General features: G+C 35.9%; 1 protein-coding gene across 2 annotated transcripts; it reads right to left on the bottom strand.

Annotated features, from left to right (window-relative positions):
* Window positions 1-1,698: 1,698 nt before the first annotated feature.
* alcamb (activated leukocyte cell adhesion molecule b) lies at window positions 1,699-23,883 on the bottom strand. 2 transcript variants are annotated; one of them, XM_084125527.1, is made up of 16 exons: window positions 23,674-23,883; window positions 10,397-10,494; window positions 9,879-10,083; window positions 9,691-9,755; window positions 9,401-9,488; window positions 8,892-9,065; window positions 8,205-8,329; window positions 7,894-8,026; window positions 7,676-7,788; window positions 7,419-7,545; window positions 6,350-6,471; window positions 4,971-5,103; window positions 3,828-3,857; window positions 3,382-3,496; window positions 3,156-3,269; window positions 1,699-2,892 (listed from the first exon to the last, which is right to left on the bottom strand). In XM_084125527.1, exons 1-15 carry the CDS (start codon window positions 23,726-23,728, stop codon window positions 3,176-3,178), a joined length of 1,677 nt encoding a protein of 558 aa, XP_083981653.1. In that variant the 5' UTR covers window positions 23,729-23,883; the 3' UTR covers window positions 1,699-2,892; window positions 3,156-3,175. The 2 variants fall into 2 exon arrangements, with proteins under 2 accessions (XP_083981653.1, XP_083981654.1); XM_084125528.1 differs by lacking the exon at window positions 3,828-3,857.
* Window positions 23,884-24,435: the final 552 nt, after the last annotated feature.

The raw sequence follows: 24,435 nt of genomic DNA, 5'->3' as shown, positions 1-24,435 counted from the left end.
GCAGTGTGTCAATCAAGTAAAACTGTCATAAAACCTTTACACAGAAAATCACTTTTCAAAACGCTGAACAATTTTATGCCACATGGGGCTGCTTTTTTATTTTGCGCTTTATAGACAGCTTACACAGAGTTTGTTCAGAATCAACTAGCCTACATTATGCAAAATGTTATGTTTACACAATAATGATGCAGCTTTAAACATCTGTTTATTTTAGTAAAACATACTATATGTAAGTACAAAAATATATATATATATATATATAACAATTGATACAAAGCTTAGGATCAGTAACATTCTAAAACATCAGAGGACATTGCAAGTTTATCCTGATTCTCATTGTGTTTTGTCAAGCTGTATGATGTTGAAAGTTTATTATTTATTAACACTTTATGCACATCTTACTTAGCATTGTCTCTCGGGTCTGTGTGATTCATTTTGTGCTTATCACTTGTCAGACTTGTCATTTTTACAGCCATTTGATTGTCCTGAGGAAAAAAAAAAATGATGCATGTAATGTTAATGGTGAGTTTGTTCTTATCAAACCTGCACATCTGATTGCAGTTGCAATATATCAATATTTTGCCTATTACAGCACCATGGACAGCAACAGCTGCACTGAGAAATAAAAACTGTTGGGGGAGACTTAACAGGTGCTAACCATTTGAATACATTATAGGCTACACCATTCTCCAATTTACCTTACCAGACAAAGACAAAGTCCAAAGTCCATGCAGGGTTGCCCAACAATTACCTCTTCAACCACAAAATAGTTAAACTTTTCTATTTGTTTTTGTAATGTATATTATTGTTTTATTCTAGATTTTCTATTGCCTAATTTTAAAAGTAATCAAATACATCTCCATCAATGATATTGATAAATAATTCAATTAAATAATTGGTCTGTCATTTTACTAAAGAAATATGGAATTTTTTGGACATGGTTTGCAACGTCCATATGATGACCCAGTTACATTAGGTGGTGTTTATGGGAATGTTGTTGTAATGTGCTACAACTGAGCAGTCATCACCTAATGCTACAAATACTGAGATTCTGATATAACTAGTCAAACGTCAAATGTTTCTATTAGAATGGTTTGATCAAGGATGATGTCCTTCTTATCTCCCTGTAGCACTGTCTTAAGTGTTTTACTTTACGGACATTGCAGTTTATTGCTCTGGTCGCATCTGCAGTCTTCATGCCTCCCTGGAGCAGGACTATGGCATGTTCACACAGGTGATCAGGGACCATATCATTCTCCTGGTGTTTTTCAGGATCAGTATAAAGATCTCTTTAGTGTCCTCGAAGTTATAACTGTGAACTTAACTGTCTACATCTGTAATCTGGTAGTGTCTTAAGGACTGTGCTACATGCATGTGCAATAATTGTTTATCGTTCATTGAACAATCATGAAAACATTGTTTGAACACTTTCCAATAAAGATCTATCTGTAAAGCTTATTTGGATTTTACTCAATTATCTTTAAAATACAGTATACAGTACTTTTTTGCAGTTTATATTGAAAGAAAAGTTCATTTAAATTGTAATATTTCACAATATTAGTTTTACTGTATTTTTGATCAAATAAATGGTGACTTTTCAAAAACAAAAAAAGGAGCCCTTTCAGACCCCAAACTTTTGAACAGTGAGCATACATTGTGGAAGGACGGTCAACAAAACAGCAAAGAATAAACTAACACTTTCCTAAAAATGTACACTTTATTTGAACTAGGAGTACAAAACAATGTTCAGTATGTACAATACTTGCATGACCACATTCAGCCTCTTTGGTTTGATGGATTAAATGCACAGAATAAGCACTGAAGTGTGGGAATACAGCAACACCACTATGCAAACTGAAAGATTTTCACAGTTTTAAAGCCTGCAAGTAAATACCATCAATTGTACTGTACCATTCAACAAATTTACTAAAACTAGCTACCGTAAAGTCAAACACTGGCATTTAGCTAAACCTTAACAATATAAATAGAACATAGAAAAAAAAAGTTTACCATATTTACAAGTAATGCTTAAACCAGATCACATACAATTCTGCCACAAAACAATGAAACAAAGAACACACGAAACGGGTGATAATCTGAGAAAAAAGGGAGTGTAAATATACATTGAGATCTGATTAAGATTCTAAATTAACATGGTCTTCAGTTATTGAAAACGGTATGCTAAACAATTTAAGCAAAAGGCATGGTTTTCATTAACAAACAAGCATTGGTCCCTGCATCTGCTTACTTCTGAAATCACAATATGTAATTTGTCCGGTTTAGACATTTTAACTTCAAATTGAAGGTCAGTCTTTATTAAAATGCTTATAAGGTCTAAATATTGGTAAATAATGGTCTTCTAGATGCAAACAAGTATAATATATGGTATATAAATTTTGCTCATTGACTTGTTAAGACCTGAAAACTAGCCAAGTGCTCAGTATAAATCTGAAAATCATGCTTCACATCATGCCACAGATTAGGTACTGTGTAATTCTACAGGAAAAGTCCATTGCAGATACTAAAGGCCACAGTGTTTCTACCATGTGAAATTGCAAATGAAAATTTGCATTAACTAAATACCTGATACACACACACAAAAAAAAAAACAAGAGTTTTTTCTCCAGAGGGGATCAAATATGAAACCCAAAATTATGGATGAACACTTTACAGACACAGGTTTCTGAACAGGTTTGATCTTCACCTCAAAAGATTCACATATTTTACAACACACATTATTAATTAAATCCCCCGGCACAGACACGTTACAGATGATGGTGGAATTGTAACTGACACAGCTACTCGGGACCTTTATTACAGCCTCTGAAATTTTTATTTTTCACAGATTCCACCAGTTTTTCTACTCCTTCTCTCACGGATCTCTCATTAATCCTAAGGAAAGACAAGATACATAATATAGAGGAGATAGGGTTATAAATGCAGCCTTGGTGAGCATAAAAGACTTAAAAATATCTTTCAACAGTTACAAGAATGACCCCAAACTGAACGGTAGTGTATTATTTATATATTTTATATATATATATATATATATATACACATACACATACACACACACACACACACACACACACACCAAAAATAATTAATATTGTTCCCATATATTCAGTTGTTTCAGAAATCTGTTCCCATCTCACCCTGAATGGCTCCTTTGACATTACACATCAGCTTTTTGGCTTTGATTTTCCTCCAGCTTTTTGCTCTCCTCCGCTGATCCATTTTCCTTTTCTCCAGTTTTCCAGGATCCTTGCCTACATTCAGATTAAAAAAAATTACAATCTACCACTTTAAAACACATCTGAATGACATAAGCATAGTGCAAATATATCTTTACTGTTTGAGACATGGATGTTATGCCAGTACCTGTATTTCTTCATATACAGCCAATAGGCTACTCCGATTGCAAGAATGGCCACAATCAGGCCAAAAACAATGCCAACAGCTAGTGCTGGATGGCCCCTGTTGTCATCTTTCTGATCTGCTTAAGAAACAGATAAAACAGTCAGAATAACATATGGACAACAAAGGAGAAGGGGAAGACAGACAACTGGATGAATACTTATATAAACCATTCATTAACTAAACAAAAATAAATAAGACGCTGATTTGTCAGGATGCTGGGCATCTCAGCACCTTTGTTTTAGCTTTCTTAAAAAAAAATAAACATGTATTCTTCTACACTGTACAAACTGAAAGCATTTATGAAATTGAGTACAGGCACTGAGTTTTGGCATTATGCTCTCTTCCTCTGTAGTGTAAAGCCGTACACAGTGCCAGACCTGACTGTAAATAACAGCTCAACATCTTACCTTGTTTTGAAATTGTCAGGTCCTCAGGAACTGTAATCAGATATAAAAATCATTAACTTGCATTCGTATTGAATTCTTATGGAATGAAAAGCCCACAGCATAGAGAACTGAAGAAATTATATACCCAAAAATTATATGGAAATAATCATTATATGCATGTATGCATGTATGATATATATATATATATATATATATATATATATATATATATATATATATATATATATATATATATATATATATATTTATATATATATATATATATATATATATATATATATACACTTTTATATAGGGTTTTGTCTAAACAACCCTAAATGAAACAGCAATGCATGTAAATACAGATATCCAGCTGTGGTTAGTTTTCGAATTAAACACATTTGTCCAAGGTTAACCAAAAGATTTTTCAGTCAAGTGAAAGCATGTGTTAGTCAGAGCACAGACCAGCATCCCGACAAACAGAACAGAAGATGAGCACGAGGAAAAGGGAACTCTAATAAAAGATGCAAGAGTTTTCATGATGTAATGTGGTTATCTAACACTTGGATATTAATGCCAGCCAAACCATTAAGACAAAACTTGAGTTTTGAGTTGAAAAAACTTGGTCAACCAATAAAAGCTACACAAAAATATATTTGCTATTCTATTATATTTATTATGGTAACACTTTACAATATTCCATTTGTTAACATTAACACATCATCACAGCATTTACTCATTTTAATATTAATTTATTAAATCTTAATAACATTATTTAATGGACCTGAGCTGACATGAACTAATCAGTGAACAGTTGTATTTTGATTAACCAGCGTTAAAGGTTATAAATTACTCATTGTTAGCTATTTTTAGTCAGTGCATTAACTAATGGGACCTTATTGTAAAGTGTTACCGTTATTATATTAGATGCAGAATAATGTTTAAAACACTAACTTGATCTTGGTGGGATGTGGCTTGAATTTAATAAATAAGTGTCAATTCAGATGTCAAACACTGCCATTTACAAATATTCTTCTTTTAAAAGTTTTGTCTTAATGATTTTGTTAAAAATGAATTAAACAACTTCAATAAACTATACAGGAAAAATCCTGTGATGCATGATGGTTCGGAAGTCAGATAAGAGTGGAAAGAGGTTACACTTACGTGATGACACATTAATGCTCTTATTTTCAGAGCCCAAGTCATTAGAGACCGTGCAGGTCACACTGAGATTGACCTTTGGAATGATAGTGATGCTGTATGTGATTTTGCCATTCATATAAGTACTCTCACCAACCTGCAAAAACAGCACATAACATCAACATTAAACATTCACAGCTATTATAACTTGACAACGATATGGGAAGTACAAGCTCTTTTGTAAAGGATCACGGTCACCACTAGAGAGCGCTATTGCCCTGTGCACTAACAGTTTCACTTTTAAGGAGGCATGTACTTAGACAAAGAGAAAGCAGAAGGTACACAGTCAATGAGGTAATGCACATCTGATGAGTTGCACTGACAGCTCAATTTGTACCAATACAGAACCACATAATACAGGATGTATTTAAAAGCCTCATCATTTTTAATCGCTTCCTGCACCCACTCAAGCGCACTACTTGTCTGGTGTGTTTGAACAGTGACCTTCTCCTAGTGCATCCTGATATGGGTACTATAACTGCTTTGTTTAACAAAATACATTCTGCCCCATTGTTACTGCTGCCACAGTGAGAACATCTTTATCAGTTCAAAAATGTGCTGCTAGCTTGTTCAAAATAAGAGATGCACAGTTTTACTCTTTTCAGATTCTTTCATTGTTGAAAGCAGCAATAAACCCTGGAAGATGAATTCTAAAAGAGCTCAGATGCTCAGAAATGTCATAACAAAAGCTTTAAGGAAGGCTTAGTTTCAGGTTTTAATAATAATAAAAAAAAGATACTTAAAAAGCCAAAGAAAGTCTTTTAGTTATAGACTGAGACTAAGAAGATGGTTACGCAGTGCATTTGATATATAAAAATATATATACATTTAAAAATATTACAGATGGAAATCATATTAGTTGTCTTCTATCACAGCATCATGATTCACAGTGAACAAATATAATTTCGCTCCTTTCTTTGAAAGAATGATTCCATGTTGCCTTGTCCCCCAGTGATCTGCATTGAAAAACATGAACACCTGGCAAATGGCCTTTTGTTTTTTCATGAATATGAAAACAGCAAATTTATTTAGAAATATTCCAGGTTTTTTTTCTTTCTAAACAAAACATGCTTTCTGGGGAATATTGTTTTTATTGGTGAGAATTACCTAGGTTTTTCCTGTATCCTCAATTGAACTTTTGTTTAATAACACAAGTCAGCTCTCTAATGACATCATCATCATCATCATCCTACTCCAGAAAGTCATTAGGTATTAGCAATGGCAAATATTTGATGAATTCTGTGATGTTTTGTGAGTTGGTTGGAAAAACTAGCTTGACCAGAGCATATTTCTTCATATTACTTCATAACAAGAATGAAGCGTGTCAGATAGTTCAGACTTACATCTGTGCCATTGACACTCCACTGTACTGTGGGTTTTGGAAAGCCTTCAGCCTCACAAGTCAGGACCTTGTTCATGTTTCCAACAGCAAGCTTCTTGTTCAGGTTCTTGATCACTGGAGAACCTGCAAAAACACTTATGTCATCAGCTATCAAAAATGGTCACCCAAAAAAGCATTTCTATGATTTACAATGGTTACAACGCATTTGGAATGTGGTCAACAGCTAAAGCAAATTAATACTTTATTATAATAGAGATGCACCGATTGCAAATTTCTTGTCCGATCCCGATTTTTTTTGTAAGTGTGACCTGCCAATCCCGATTTTCTTTCAAAGAACTATAATTGACAGCATATACAAAAGTCTTTCTTCAGTGAAAACTTTAATTTTCATTAAAAAAAAACAAGTAAAAAGACAGTAATAAAATAAGAACAAATAGATTTCAAACAACAGCACAAATAAATTAAATAGAATAAAGAGAGAAATATGAAATAAATACAGCTTTAGTTTTCCAGCTGGGTATACAGTATATTCAGGTAAGAAATATTAAGAAATTAAAGTAATCCGATGTAAAATAACACTGGAATTGTAAAAATTAAATACAGATTAATGCATACAATTAGTTACACAAGTTATTTTGTTAAGAGCAGAGAGTGATTTTCTTTGTCTTTTGTTCTTTTATTAACATGACAGACAGCAACAGGTTTATTAGACCACTGTCACTTTAAGAGTTTATGGGCTCCAATATACTGGCGTTATCTTTCTCAACTAATTAGGTTCCAAAACTGACTGTTCAATACTTGCCAAGATGGGCATTTTGACATAATTTTGTGTGTATTTGACCGTTTAAGCGCAGTAAGCCACTCATTTTGATACTTGTGACTCACAAGCTGCTTGAGACTGAGAGGAGGCCTGTGCGCTCCACTTATATAGATCAGTGGTACACGCTTTTTGTGTGAGCGCGAAACCTGCGGGAATTAGTAAAATTATGCACAATACAAAATCGTCCGACTCCGGTCCCTGGCCGGTCGATCGGTGCATCTCTACTTTATAAATTAAATATTTATCTTACCTTGAACTATTAATTCAAATGTTCGTGTCTTCTTGAGGCCAGCCATGGAAACAACACACTCATACACACCAGAGTCGGAGTACATCAACTTGTCAAACTTGGGCAGGCTATCCAGCTTGATATTGCCCTAAAAAAAAGTTTCAGCATTTATGAATGACTAGAAATCAACATAAGGTTTAGTTTTTTATAGGGGTGAGTACTCATGCGTGCCCTAGTTTTTAATGACAATATTTTATAAAGAGATATTCACTTTCTACCTTTCTGCAAGATGTTTGATGTGTTCCTGAAGCGTTAACGTCTACGGTCATCTCAAAACGCTCGCCAAGTCCCTTGACAATTTTACTAGCGGTGCTAAAAACCACATCAAGATCTTTTGGAAAAAAAGACAGAGCTAACGGTCACATTTTTGACTTTGAAAAACAATCCAAAATATCTCAATTATTAAAAACGAAAGAATCCTGAAGTATTTCCTTACATTCAACTGTGATGGGTACAGAATCCGCCATATCCTCACTGTCCACCAGAGAACATTTGTAGTCTCCAGTGCTATTTCGGGTGACATTGGTCAAGGTGTATGTGTTGGAGTTCTCCACTGTCTTTTTCTCTCCCTACAGATAAAGAAAGACAGATTTAGCCACAGTTTGAGTCGAAACGCAGCCATCATTTCCTGACTGGTGACTAAGGAACGAACAAAGTGAACACCTTGAGTTAATTGGTTAACCTTGAGCCTTGGTTAAAGCCGCTATATAAATATAAATAAATAAATAAAAATCTGAGAAGATTTACCTTCAGGTAGAAGTTGTAGCTAGAAGGTGGAGGGTTTCCATCTGCAGTGCATTTGAGGGTCACGTTGTCCCCTTCCTTAAAAGGACCCTGGGACACCACTTGAAGACTGACCTTCTCGGTAGGGTCTGTGGAGAGAGGGTTTGTGTAAATCAGGGAGGACAGCACAGCACAGCACGCACAGAAAAGCCCTGCCAGAGCCCATGCAGACAAGGGCACTTCAGAAAAGCTCCTTATGAGCCAGAAGAGCCCCTTCAGCTCAAGAGTTGAGGCTTTGGGAGTGCTCTCATGGTGTGAAATGCATTTGAGAGTTAGCAGTGGACTAGTACCTTCACAATAATAGCCAGAGGCAAGACAAAACCCCATTCAACATCTAAACGGCCTGCTCCTGAAAGGCCAAATTACATATCTTATTGGACGAAATTCAACAAGCCATTTGATTCTGATAAGGCCTCTTTTTCATGGCTACTTCAAATGGAAAGGGTTGTTCTGAATAATTCTGTGAATTATGCTCAACATTAGACAATTAACCACTTCAATTTTGAATACATTTGCTTTCAGTGAGATTGTTTGGAACTGAATTACAGAGGAAAGTTATGATTAAAAACTTGCCAAAAAGGCACAACTAGGAATAATATTATCCAAATACTATAAGAAAGAATAAGAAAGCAGTATAAGAAAGATACTAACAGTTCACAGTGAAGGTAAGAGGGGAGGAATCCATGTTAGCAGACCGGACGTGTTGAATCTGACAGGTGAAACTGGCACCAATGTCTCCCTTCACTGCTGTATACTCAAGGTCAGATTTTGTTGAAGACAGTCCCGTCGCTTTATCAACATCCACAGTTGTACTGATTTTAATGGCTGAAAAATAAGAAAAAAATTAATAAAGGGAAATAAAATGTAAAGAAGTAGCTGTAAAATCTGTAACCATTTACTCTTTAATCATTTGAAACTAACCCTTATGCTTTTACAAACTTTTTGACTTTCACACAAATGGAGAAGCACTTTTATGATCGTTTTATGGTGCTTCTTCCTTTTTTTCAAAGTTGGAAAGCATCATTACCCATTATTGAAACAGCACTGAAACAGTTTTTTATTTATTGAATTTGTGTCACACAGATTTGGAATGAAATGAGGGTGAGTAAATGATGGCAAATATTTGGGTGAACTGCAACTTTCACCATATTTCACTCTACCTGCTCCATCAGACAAAAGTGGAGTTTTGTTCTTGAACCATGTGATGTTGGCAGCTGGATTGGCACTTTCAGTACGACACTGCGCTAACTGATGAGACAAAAATAAACACCCCAAACAATATTAATGCGGATATTAAGAGGACTTATATGTGGATTTATGTGAAACTTCCAGTGCACAGTGCATATAAGAATTTGTCAAGTCTTTAAATCACATTCATGCTGTATTCACTGCAAATAATATTTCATTCAGCGCTCAGTGCTCCCATGTTGTGTCTAATATATACACATACCTTAGTTAGTTTTCCAACTGCCATCGCAGTCGTTTGGTTTGTAATCTGAGGTTGTGATGGAAGCTCTGAAAAGAGAGGAAACTGTTAAGACAGTGTAGTTCATAAATGCATTCAATAATATTAGCACTTAGTTATCAGAACTTCTATCATTATAAATATGAAAATGTTCTATTGTGTACGATTCTTACTGTAAATGACCAGTTGAACAGGGTACTCAAAAATGTCATTTTCCCCCACCACCATGCAGGTGAAGGTTCTCTGATCTGCCATGGTCACTTCTCTGATGATTAGGCCAAAATCCTGTTTGATACCGACTCTGTTCTTGTAGTTTGCATCGTTTGAAATAGAGGCATTCTGACCAACATGTTTCACCAGAATGTTGCCATCGGCGTCCTAGTGCATGTAACATGTTTAACAGAGACAACGACAATTACGCCATTCATACATTGACATTCATGTTCAAGTGTAAACACTGTCTCTGTAGTGCTTTTAAAACAAATTAGCCACTATCATTAGTTTGGGGGTGGGATTTCTTATGATAAGCCATTTTGCTAGGAATTGGAGTAGTTTGTCTTAACAATAATAGAGAGGGAAGTGGCAATAGAAATATTGGGATACCAGTTTGGAAACTTATTTTTTAAGTTTCAGAGAAATTACACACTATAAATTTATGAGAGAAAAATAAATAAGTAAATCTCAAACTTACGTATTTCCATTTAACAAACCCTTCCATGACACGGCCATTGTTGCATGGGATTTCAACAGTGTCTCCATACTTTCCAGCGACAGTTTCCAAGCCACTCACTAAAATGCACAATTAAAAAAAAGTTTGACAGTGAATACAATGCATTGTGAAAACATCCTATGAAGGAACACACAAAGTCTAAAGTAAACCTAATCAAATAGACACATGTACAATGATATTCTCATATTGTTATAGGTTTGTATTTTGCAACTAATATGTTTGATTTTAGGTCAAGAGGGTGTTTGAAACGTGGCTTTTTATTCTGACCATCAATATTTTAATATTATTTAAATATTACAATTTGCCTGGGTGATTTGAATATTCAAAGAGTTTTTGCTGAGAGAACAAGACTTCTCTCTTTCAGCAGTCACTAAATAAAATAACTTAAGTTTTGTTTAAAAATTTAATGACGTAAATATCAGCAGGTAAAAACAAAAAGAAACTTTGTTTCAAACATTTTTATCTCTAGATTTGTAATAGATGTTTTTATGGGAAAAAACACTTTTTGCTAACGTTTCTGTTGGCCATTTCAATCAGACTCTTTGGGTTTTCAGTATACATCAATGTGACATGAGATTCATCTGAAACTAAATATTCAAATTGGAAAAAGGCTTCGAATCAAATTTCTAGACAAACACCAAAGCAAGTAAAACCGGTTTGATGTGTCATAACTGCACTTTGAGAATGGGACCTCAGCAGTTGGGATGGATAACTGTCAACAGAAGGCCTGATAAAAGTATGAGATAAGTTTGAGGCTCAAAACCGCATCCTTCTGACAAAATTCCACTGAAATGCATCATGAAATGTAAAGCTTGACTGAACCTTCCACACAACTCATTTAGGATTTAAAAACAGAAATCTGTGGCTGTTGTGACGTGAACTTATTTTCATATATACTGTAAAAATTAAAAGTTAATTATTCTGTAGCAAGTTTTCTGTATATAAACTTCCGGAAAAACTGGAAAAACAAAAAGCATACAGTGTACAGGTTCATTAAATGTCAGATGAACCCAGTGGGAGAGAAAAGATTGTGCTCAAAGCCCTCACTGCAGCCTGTGGCCACACAGTTATTAGCTTCATTGTTATGCTAAGATACATTTCTGTCTTACTGCTAAGTGGAGTGTGGTCCAGATGTATGGAGATGTAATAAAACTAGATCCAGTTCCTGGCCATGTTTTTTACAAGACCTGCAAGAGCAAGGATGTACATTCTAATCATTTCTAATGCTACTAATCCACTTTGTATTGTATGGGCTGGAAGTTAATATGCATGGTAGGAACATGGATCATTATTATAAGTATTCTTTTTGGAATACTTCATTCTGGTGGTCAATTGTGCCTTTCTGTATTTAAAGTCACAAAGAAACCCAAGTACCAACAGATCACTTCTTCAATATTGTGATAGAAAAAAAAAAAAAAAAAAAAATATAGGACAGGAACTTGGTCCTGGCTGTTGACTGGATTTTGAGAATTGGGCGTTGCACTCAAAAGTGAAGGCGGATCAATGCAATCCAGCAGGGGCGGAGTTTAAGTGGACTAATGATTGGAAAAGTCCTTTGTACATCACTAGAGAGAAGTTCCAGACATTTTTATTAAATGTTACGAGGTCAAAACAGTTTTGAAAATTAGACATGCACTGATGAATTGATCACAATAAGATCAATAAAATGCATTTAGATTTTAAAAGATAGATAGGGTGACTTTCCAGGTCAGCTTTAAATATTTTTTATAATGGCCCCTACAATTTCACCACTGTCCCAGGCAACTCCTGTGTCACTCTGAAGTCTCTTTTCCCCTCACAAAATAAATTACTGTGTACAGTAAAGCTGGTCAGTGCTAAAAATATAAACCCCTTCAGGATCATACAAGACCCTGATGACGAACCTGCCGGGTTTGTTTTTGTGATCAAGACCTTAACTGTAACAATAAATTTGTAAGACCTGGAATGGACAATCTGGATCTACACCATTAGATTTCAATCAAACAGCTGTCTGTTTTTTTAGCATGACATATATGTTGACTTGGGGTGAAACTGGAGCATTAAGTAGAAGCAGCATAAAGCAAATGGATGCTAGCTGACACACTAAAAAAGCAAAGGATTGAGTGTCAAATTGCCCTCAGAGCTACAAAACCATCACCAGGTGAAGTAAACAAATGGCACAGGCCTCCCAACCCCCTCTTCCCTCTGCTCTTTGTTTCATGAACAGGTGCTACAGCAGGAGCTTCTCCATGCACCTGTTGTTAAAACTCTATGTTGCTGAAAATCTCTTGATGGAAAACATCTATTAAAATCAGAAAAATGTCCAAAATAAAAAAATAATTAACAATATAATTTGGGAAAAAATGAATAATTTTGTGGTTTCAGACTTGTGGACCTTATTTAACACATTAAAGAAATTATACTATGTTTATAACTAAAGAAACGTTAAATGTTTAAATGAAAATTGTGGACATATTTCAATAAAATCAACAATTAATTAATTTTAGCAGTCAAATTGAATGCCATAAGGCTCAAAGAAATATAATGGCTCTCACAGGCCAAGAGGATGTTCGTAAACCATTAACCTGAGGATGAGTCAGTTAAGAGATCATGTGTCCATTGTTGCCAAGAACAGCCCCGCCACCATGGTGAATATCCAGGAGACACAGACGACCCGGGAATTGATTTGGAGTCTGTCTTATTACACCAAATGTCCTTCTTTACTCACTCCAACATACAAGAGCCATTAGGCTTCCTTGAAAATGCCATAAATTACGTCTACGACGGGCCTGAAATGGCTCTCAAAACAAAACTCATCAAGCAGGTTGGACTCATAAGTGATAAGTGCACTCAGAAATCACATCCATTAAGTTCTAAATTATGTATTTGATAGCAGGGGCCCCCGGGGAACTTAAAGAATGTCTGCGTCTGACAGTAGATCATGGCAGATTCAATAGTGACCCAGAGGATTCACCGACAGCCCCCCATTCGTGAGCAGCTATTAAACTAAATAGCGAACTATTAACAAAATACAGTCATGCAGCTTCCGTAGAGGTCCATTAACCCCAAAAGCAATTTACTAGTTCAAGGTTATTATTACAGACTGTTCATTCTGCTGCCGCTGCAGAATCTTATCTTATCTTAAATTCAAAGCTCTAAAAAATTGCTGGGTTGTTTCAACCCATGTTTGGGTCAAATATGCACAAACCCAACCATTGGTTTAAATTTTTTAATTACATTTTAAACCCAATGGGTGTTTTTGTCCATATTTGACCCAAACATGGGTTGAAACAGCCCAGCATGTTTTAAAGTGATGATAAAGAAAAGGAAAAATCTTTAAAAATTTTGTTAAAATGTGCAGAGTTATTAAAAACAAAGTATTTGTATTCATGTTGGTTTTAAAAAAAACGTGCACACCATTTTCAAGAAAACTTTCAATTTATTGAAAGTTTTGTTACAAATATCCTAAATTAATAACTGATATTGATAAATATACAAAAATGAAAAGTTCCACCACATGATGATCAGAACTAACTTCGCCTTATCATAAAAAGGTAAAATTAACTAATATTTCAAGAAACTTAGAGACCATGACTCACCGTCATGAGGAAATTAATATTTGAAAATTTGTTTTGTAAAATGAATTTTAAGAAAGAATATCAAATATGATGATAATGTACTTCAGGTTTCCTTTTAAAATAATATTTTTAAAATAATATTTAAAAATATTTTGACTTTACGGGCCTAAAAAAAAATATATCAAAATTTATTTTCATTTAGAAATTAAAAACATTCTTATGACAGAAGATATGTGAATTGCATTTTAATGTATTTTGTAATAAATTATTAGATAACATAAATAAGAGTCTCATGTCATTGACCCGATTATATCAGGTAAGAGTCTCATGTCATTGACCCGATTATATCAGGTAAGAGTCTCATGTCATTGACCCGATTATATCAGGTAGGTTATGAGATGGTAGCATTTGAGGAATTAAGGTCAACACAGCAAGTTTCTAAGATCATCCAGGTTATCAGTTAACCAAGGTATGAACATACTCAGACATGATGGCACGCAGTATAAAATTAACAGACACTTTTAAATGTAAAACTAATGAGCATGTTGAGGCAGTCAGTCTTGACTTCAAATCTTCACAAATTTATGTTCGAGCAATTAGACTCAGAAGTTTTCGTGTGGTCTTTGATTAACAACATTCCCTAACATCAAAGGTGTTCAGTTAAACATATCTCAAAAGCATTTCACAAGACAGCAAGGTTGTCTCGTATTTTTGCATAGACAGAGAGAGCACCTTTATCTCTTCCTAAACCAGTCTCCCTGCTCCCTGATGCCTCGAGGCTACGGGCATTTGCATTCCACAAGATCCTGGAGGGGCCCTTGTGTTCACAACATCAGTATTTGCTTGCAGCCACTGAAATACCAATCAAATTTGGTGCCAAAACACAGAGGTCAGCGAGCTTGCATTGAGAGTTAAATGAGCTCTTTCTCTGGGCTCTAAAAGGGCTGGCTCTCAGGTTGTGAGAGGGCCCACAACAATTCAATCCTATACAGTGCTTGAGATGGGGCGGTACGCAAAACTCCAATATTTTAATCTGTAGTGTACCCTCACTTTATCTTGCTTACCGGCAATACTGTCTGTACTCTGACCGCCCACATCGAAACATAGAACTATTAATTAACCATATACATCGCGCATTCTGAGCTTTTGTAGACTGTACGACCTAAACTGACCAATTATCTGCCCAATATGACTGAAGCCCAATTGTTTAATTTTGCGTGAGTGGCGCGCAAATCACCGTAGGGGCGTTCCAAAAGTGTGATAAGATTCGCTCAAGCTGTTCCTATCGCGATGATGATTCTATTGAGAATTTACCACATTAAAACGTATGGAGAAAGTCAAATGTGATCTTAAACAGCCACATAAACTAAAAAGACTGATGAAAAGAGGAGAAAATATTATCTTGCACCAACAAATTCTAAAGCTTTAACTCCTCATGACCACCCTTACTAGAATTTATCACATTCTGTTGTATTTATTGCGGTAAATTTTGACTAACTTGTAGAATTTATAATAGATAATCTGTTAAAGTCCCCCTGTAGCCAATAATTGTATGCCTTAAAACTCATCTTTGATCATCAAAATGACATTTAAACGTTTATTCCTTGAAAAAAATGTTTATTCGTGCCTTAAAATAGCTTGAATATAACTCTACACCCTTGCCTCATTTAGTATACGTGGTTCTATGAATATGCAAATTGATTCCGCCCCCACTCACTCACACCAGCTCAGAGAGCCACTCGTTGACGTGATTGGTTACAAGGTAGTTTGTGACGTCAGAAACACCAGCGATTTCAAACCATGTTTTTGAGACCGTCTTTGGTTCACCGCAGTTTTAGAGAGAGAAGAGAGAGAAAATACTCAGCAATGGTGTTGACTTATGCATTTGCACATGGTTTGTCTTAGAGCATATTAAAAACACCACATAGCAACATGACATCATGACTTTGCGTAAACATACACGCCACTTTCAAGTCAAGTGGCGTGTTATCTATACGCATTTTGAGCTATCCGCGTGTATGTCCACGCTGAAACGAACCGTCATCTTCCGCGTGTATGTCTACGCCGTTAAATGTCAGAGTGATTCCGCGTGTACGCCGTTAAATGTCCGAGCGAAATGAAGCAAAATGTATATCTACATCTGGGGAGCGATATTTTTTTTCCAAGGATGGTAGGGGAAGACTCATAAATGATATTAACCCCAGTGACGGGTAGGTTTAGGGAAGGGGTTTGGGTAGTAGGTCATATATATTTATATATACAGTAATGTAACGTTAAGTCAACGGCGTTGATAAACACGCTGAAAAGCGATTATGCGTGTTGATAGCACGCCAAAAATGGAAATACGAATTGGTGTGTCATACATACGCCATTTCATGAGATCAGTCTGCACATAGACATAAAACGCATTAAAAGCTTAATTTTCACCACAGGGGGACTTTAAGGGAATAGATTTTTCACTAAATATTTATATTACAACTGTGGCATGTTGTATCTAGTTATTAGTTTCTAAATGGGTTGATATTTTTCATAAATACTACAGATAAAAAAAAAAGAAAGAACAAAGTTAACATTGGCCTAAACATGGGAAGCTTGCTTGATGAGGAGCCATCAATGGCCTTACCTGTAATTACATCATTATTGTAACAAATTCTATAGTTAAACAATTACAAGAACTATGTTACTTTTTTACAAGGCCAAATACAAGTTAGATGAAGTCTGGACCTTCTTGAATTATTGACTAAACAGTTGTGTAAAATGTATTCAGCTAATAATGACAGATATTAGGAAAACCCTGGCTTTCAGATGTTCCAAGAGATGACAGGAAATTAACATTTTTAGTATAACAAAATTTTAAGTAAAGATTGTAAAGATTAAGTAAAAATTTTAAGTAAAAATTGTAAACGAGTGATAGTTAACTAGGTTATTACTTCATTGCAGTTATGTTATCAACCAACTTTGCATGTGTGGATGATACCACAAAAGGCCATTTTGCAAAAATACATAAAACAAATAAATAAACATCACGAGGGAGCATGCCCTGGGACCCCGTTAAACTGTTCACACTTTAACCCCCACAATGTTCAAACCAAAAACTAGGGGAGGGGGGGGGGGGGGGGGGGACTGAGGGGGAACGACCTCACCAACAACCCCCCCCCCCCCCCCCCCTCAGGAGTACCGGCACTTTTGTTCCCCACTTCAAGCACTGGCTCTATATATAGACCCCCTTTATACCCGTTTAAACAAAAGTAGAGCAAATATTGATTTCAGAAAGCATGGCTGGTGGGTGTGTGCTGTGCAACTGTGAACTCCACTCTGCAGGGAGTGAAACAACAAAAAATAGACAACGGAACTTAGGGAGTACTAGCTCAAGGCCTTTTCTGTCTGAGTGATTAACTGTCAGGAATTATGTTAGGTTTAAAAGTTTCTGACGTGATAGTATGTCACTACTAATGAGACTGTTCTTTCTCTTTTTTTCCTCCACTATGATGCTGTGATACAACAAATCAGATCTTTTTCACATTCCTGTGTAGTTCAGGGACTGGCCAGGTTTGTAAAAAAAGGTCACGAAGGTCCTTAACTGTCTCCTCCTTCATTATTCCTGTAGCCTAAGGGTCTACATCTGCAGAAAGCTACCTAGAAAACAGCTTAAATGCAGTATATACACTGCAGACTTTGAAGGAACTTTTTTCTCTCTACATATATTCGAGAAGACATTCAAGACACCTTTTTTAGATGATTTTTAGAATGCAAATCATCATAATCATCATCAATGTAAATGTATAGCTTCAACTGACCCACATATCCAGGAAGTGTAAGCCACAAGCGAAAGTAGATATAACCAACCAACCCCCACACAATTTCCAGTCACAATAAAAATAAATAAATGTAAAAAATCATTAACTCCAGGTAACTTAGTACCCTTAACTGTATAAATCCGAAAAGTCTCACATTGTAAAAGACGTTTCAATCTATTCACACCTCTTTAAGTACATGACATGGATTCAATTCCAATCACTTTAAGGAAGCGGTCACAACCATGACGCACCTCAATATAACGCCTTCCTATTGGATACAACAATTTTTTAGAGCAAATGTATACTCCAATGCTCTTTGATGCCACTAGAATTAGTATATTAAATATAAATTGTGTTTGTTGAGAACACTAGAAATCTGTGCCATTTCGGAAGGCCACTAGGTATAGCTCTCGTATTGACAGAGAGCACAGACATCTGGGACAGGTGCGGCTGTTGTTCACTACCTGTGCAGGCATGCCAGCTCAAAAGCAGACAACATCAAAGTTCCCACTAAAGAAACATTTATTCTTTTCTGAAAAAAAAAAAAAAACTTCAAAGTTATAATGTCAAAAGATTATTGGACAGAGGCCAAAAGTGCTGAAAAAAAGGAAACATTTCCAAAGAAACAATTGAAGCATCTGCCTTTTCACTATCAGTATGCACTAACCCATACCACATTATAGTGGGTCATTAAACGCCGACTTTTGAACTGACAGATGTTTGTTTTTAAATTCAATGTGATTGCTTTTTGCAACCAGCTTTACTTCCGTAATCTGATCGAATGGGTTTAGATCCAGGATTAATCGGCTTCTGCTCAGATTCGGGAATCAGAAAGTGCTGAGATTCAGGAATCAGAATATTATGCATATAATCTGATGAATATTTCCAACAGTCCACAAAATCTGTGACATCAGCAGAAATGTGAAGTCGTTTTAGCGGAAGAGCAAGTTAGCTACATTTTGTTTAAAGATTACAAAGACAAACAGTCTTATTATTTGGAATAGCATGGACCAGTGAATCATTTACTGGAATCATGAATCATTAAAGCAGCTTAGGCGGGAATGTAAAACAATGTTTTAAATATCATCATCATCAAATACTCACTCTCATGTTTATATGTGAAAGCCTAAATTCAATCTGTTCATCATATATAGTGATTGTGTCTCTTCAGAAAATGTAGACTAAACCGCACAATGCATATGGATTCGTTTTATGAATCTTTTGAAGCCACAAAGAGGTAGTTGTGTGGACTATCAATGGAGGGACAGAAAGCTCTCTCTTTATTTGTGTTTTGAAGATGAACAAAGTCTTGTGGGTTTGGAATGACATGAGGGTGAGTAATTGATGACAAGTTTTGCATTTTTGCGTGAACTCACCCTCCCTGTATCAGTATTCAAATATTCAAATTGCCAGCTTGATAAGAAACAGGCCAATCGCACAGATGAGAAGGGCCATAAATGTTAAGGGCAGGCGATCAATGAATTTGGCAAACAGAAACAGAAACTAAGTGCACACAATCTGCACTTATATGCAACAACAAGCTAAATAGAGTTGTACTACTGTGTTTTCTACAAGAACTCAACATCACATTTGTGAATATGAACATAAACTTTGTAAATACTTGACATATGTCAGTTTTTAAACAGGATGTCAAATTCTGGTGTTAGAATATTCATCAGGAGACAGTCATAACCTAAAGTATATAAAAATGCATACCGGTAGTATGTTTGTACGTGAGGTAAATGAGCTGGGGTAATGTTCATTATTGAAGACCAACCATCAAAACATTCAGCTAAGGAAGCTAAAACGAGACCCACACTTTGGCTAACCACTTAAACATATCTATGACACCACTAGGCTAGCCGATCATGGTTTAATAAGGCCTACTGCTGCAAAACATAGCACCCATGTCTAGTTGTTTAAAGCAGCTCTGAAAACCTGTGTTGAGAATGAGATAGCCCTTTTTATTGAGATAGGATCTTCTCAGGGCTCTTCCTAAGATTTCTGTGATCTGACCAATACTTTCAAAGAATCAAAGTAGAGGTTGACTGATAAGTTTTAAGGTGTGGTCACATAAGCAAAATTTCAGTGAATTTTCATAAGAAAACAGGTCCATTATCAAAAGCTTAGCAATATATTAAGCACAGCTAACACAGACGTCACTTTTAAACCAAGCAGCTTTCTGTTGGTCAACAAGGTAAATCCATGAGACAAACTTGAACCAGTTGCAAAATCTAAGAGGAGAAAACTTTTCCCTGCACGCAAAATTCCTGATTGCATGGAAATTACTGGATTTTGCCTTCGAAAATTCACCAAACAATGGTAAATGTGGCCACACCTTTAAAGATTAACCAGCACAGCGAGTTCGGATCAGTTTTTAACCAAAACATATGTTTAATAGGTTTACTAAAATAAAAAGAAAATGCTACCTGAGCACATGCTTCAGAAGATGCACACACCGTTAATTTATACGTTGATTAGCAGTTTTCGTAATTGTCTCGTCTTTCCTCTCTTTTCATTATAAATTATTTATACATTTCATACAACAATAAAATAATCAGCGTGTCAGTAGCAAATACAAAGCATTCTCATTGTTAAGTCAATGTTAGGTTCAGCAGTATTTTACATTAAGGGCAAAGTTTTCATTCACAGTATTGTTTCTAAAAACTATTGCATGATTAACTGATTATTAGCCAGATTTTCCCATTTAAGCTATCAGTATCAATCAAACTAAATCAATCATTGCATTTAACGCTAACAGCTCTGGCGAGAAATGCAACCAAAAAAAGATGGATCCTATGGCGGAAACCAATGAGATTATGATAGCACTTCTGCAGTATGCAAATAAAAGTAAACATTTTAAAACAACTGAAATATTCTGTCAGTTTATGCCTAAAGGGGGTTCTTAAGAAGGAAACGTGATGCATGAGGAAACAAGCAGAAGTAAAAATGATTTTGAATTCTGCCTCTGGCTTCACCTTACCCGAGATAAAGAGAGAGAGAGGGGGGGGGGGGAGAGAAGGCGGGAAAGGAGGGGTAGGTGGCTTTATTGTAATGGTGGTTTCATTTCCTGAATCCCGGCGCAAACAGTGCAGGATTAAGAGCTACAAAATTACCTGAAGTCAAAAAATATTAGAAGTTTTCAGGTTAAAGACAGACACGAGTATTTGCAAACCAAATACATTTGCCTAGACCTCAATGGGGTTAAAGGGATAGTTCTCCCAAAAATGAAAATCATCATCATTTACTCACCCTCATGTTGTTCCAAACATGTATGAGTTTCTTTCTTCTGTTGAACACAAAGAAGATATTTTAAAGAATGTTGGTTGTCAAACAGTTGATGGTGTCCACTGACTTCCATTATAGGAAAAAAATACTATGGAAGTCAATGAGTGCCATCAACTGTCTGGTTACCAACATTCCTTAAAATATCTTCTTTTGTGTCCAGGGGAAGAAAGAAACTCATAAAGGTTTGGAACAACTTGAGGGTGAGTAAATTATGACGATTTTCATTTTTGGGTGAACTATCCCTTTAACAAACATCTATTGTAATACATACAGTTTAATACTTCAGTCTCAGTGGTGCTTTTGAAATGCATGAAGAGAACAGAAGTATGCACTGCAGTAATTCATATGTAACCCAATGTCTTTTTCAACAGGAGTGCATGTAAAGGAGCTGGGTGAGATAACGGCTTCTCGGTGGGGAGTATACAGTTGAATTTAATTACAAATGGAGAAGAGTCTGTGGGAGATGTCACGATCGTACACGCATTAGTTTAAAAAACCTGCCGAACAATATAGTCAGCAGGGGTTCGAAGGAGGTCTTGGCGAAGCCGAATAACAAGAGTGAAACAACCTGACTTTTTGTCCCGAAATGCAGGGTAGATCCAAGAAAGTGCACTGGAGGTTACAGAGAACCATGGGGGACTTCATGCATCTCAATGGACGTATTTCTGCAAGTCAAGAGTGCCACTGTTAAGCACACACACGCCTATCCTGTTGTAAAACAATGTGTCTCCTCTCTTTTGACTGGACAATTGCCCCCTTGTCTTGCCTGATGACAGATAAACTGGTTCCTATGAAGGCCACTATGAAAAAGAGGTACTTCTGCAGTAAAAAGAAGAGTACAAGCTAGAGGATGACAATAGTATTTCCACAGTAGTACTTTCACTGAGGGAAACATATTAATAAATGCATGAATGGACAAGCCCTATAAATTGCACAGAGGACCTCTAAACAAAGTAAACAGCCCTTTGATGCACTATATTTGCTTTCTTTTATAATGGGACAATAAAACGGAGCAATATTTGATGGTGCATTATTGCAGACGGGTAACTCTAAGTGGATGATTCACTTTTGAATAAAAGATTATAAAAAGTCTCATATTAATACAAATACAATTCTTTAAATAGTCTAAATTTACTGAAATCAGAATTAGAATTAAACTTCCATTCAACATATGCCCATAAAGATAATGAGAATATGCTAATTAGTTCTGCAATACAAAAAAGCAAAGTTGCTTGAAGACAATTTCTCACCAAAAATAAGCCTGAACTCGGAGACCTCAGTACTGCATTTTCAACAATATTTGTCTTAAAAGCAAAGTTTATCACTGAAGGGCATATCTCATAGAAAAAAAGGTGAGATTTCTGCAGCAAACTGACAGAAACCCACCAGCTAAACTAGAAACACAGGGTGTGACATTGCAGATGGTGTGTTTTGAGGGGGGTTGTGGGGGAGGGGTGGAGAGAGAGAACAAAAAACAGATGCTGCACTAAACTACTGGTTGTAAACTCAGTTTGGTCAATCTAGTAGACAAACAGTCACGGGTGTAAATTAAATAACACTGACTACTAAGAATGGCTCAAACAGTCACGGGTGAAAATGAAATAACACTGACTACTAAGAATGACTCAAACAGACACATGACCAAATCTTGACAAATTTTCCTCTGGGAAGAAAATTAGTAAGAATCTGTTTAACAACTAATTGTATTCGACGTATAATTAACCACTACTTTTAATTAGTAAAGTTCAACTTATTCAGTAGAAGTACACTTTTTTTCCCTCTCTCTCTGTCTCTCTCTTACAACTAAGGACAAAACTGCCACAACTCACTCAACGTTTAGGTTTGTCTACCAACCCAACAATCTTTCAGCACATGACACACTATCATTATACTTTTGGTTTCCAGCTCAAAAGGCGAATGAATCTCTATAAAGTTGCACTGACATACGCACTGGTGCTTAGCATTAACAGATGTTTACGAGCCTTTGTTTTGTGTCCTTTATTTCCTTACCTGAATATACTACTGCTGCACTATACAACATGCGCTATGAAAACCAGCGCCCCAGCATTTAAACACGCGACAGACAAACAGAGAGACACACGAAAATTAAACATACACAGGCACACTTAGATATAGGCTTAAATTAATTATTAACGGATTTTAACTAACGATAAAGGTTTAACTTGCACCGCGTAATAGGCTATCCGACAGTTTTTGTGTTTTTTTTCCACAAGCGAAACAGGTGCAAGCAAAAAGTAGCAAAAGGTGGGGGCGGGACAAAAAGCGTGTATCGAAATAAATGTTACTTTTATACGGAGAAAACCATAGAAATGAATTGATATTATGTTGCAGATAAAGGTAGTAAATAATAGTTTCATCAAAGCCTTGGAAAGAATCCCAAGTGAAACTGACGCGCGCGTTTTCCCTTAAAAAGGACGTGATATAATTTCATAACGTGGTGCGATCATTCATAAGCTCTTACAAATAATCTTACAAGTAAAACTGCTCAGTTCTTTCACTTGTCCATCTCGTCTAAAATTACGTTTGCGAACGTTCTAAAATTTAAATTAAATAAATATATGTAAAAATGAATTACCTTGATTGATCAGGCATATGGTGAGCAGACACGTTAAAAAGGCGGTACAGTGCATCTTTCGGCAGTCTGGGACTGTGTTGCACTTAATCTTGAGAAATAATATCCGTGCGTTAGAGCGTCCTTGCTGGAAAATGATGTGGAAACTACAGTATAGGCAGCGTAGGCTACGTCAGTAAAATTCAAACTTTGAGGTTGTTCCCCACGTGTCTCATCTGTTGAAGATGTGATGGGCGGTTATAGGTCTGTCCTCAAGCTCCTCCCCTTGCGCTGTGGACATAACCTACTAGAAAACACTTTATGACACATCTCTTATCTTGTCCTGTTATCTCTGCAATTCTACTTTAGGCTAGCCTGCTATAGTATTATTTTCGTAATGTTTGATTTGGCAACATCAAACCATGCTGTGATGGATGGAAGACAACACTGGTTCATATGAAATGCACTATTAATTTTTGTATCCTTGCTTATGGGAATGCTTAGGACTTCCTCCGAAAGTTAAGGAATGATTCTCAGTAAACTTCCAAGAGAGCCACAAAATGACTTACAAATGATTTAACTTATTTAAAATACTAAAAACCACAAGAAATCAGACCTAAATGGCCTGAAGCATGATTTGCCATCCCACTTCTGCAATTTTCTTCCCTCACCCAGAACAAAGATTTGAATAGGCCTTAGAGTCAGAATAGACCACTAGTCTATGGATATTAAAAAGAGTATTATTAGGTTTATCTGTCCAAAACAATCAATAGGCTATTATTTAGG

The sequence above is a fragment of the Abramis brama genome, assembly GCF_963993115.1.
Source record: "Abramis brama genome assembly, chromosome: 10".
NCBI lineage: Eukaryota > Metazoa > Chordata > Actinopteri > Cypriniformes > Leuciscidae > Abramis > Abramis brama.
The sequence above is the reverse complement of the archived record's forward strand: the minus strand, read 5'-3'. Positions and strand labels throughout refer to the sequence as shown.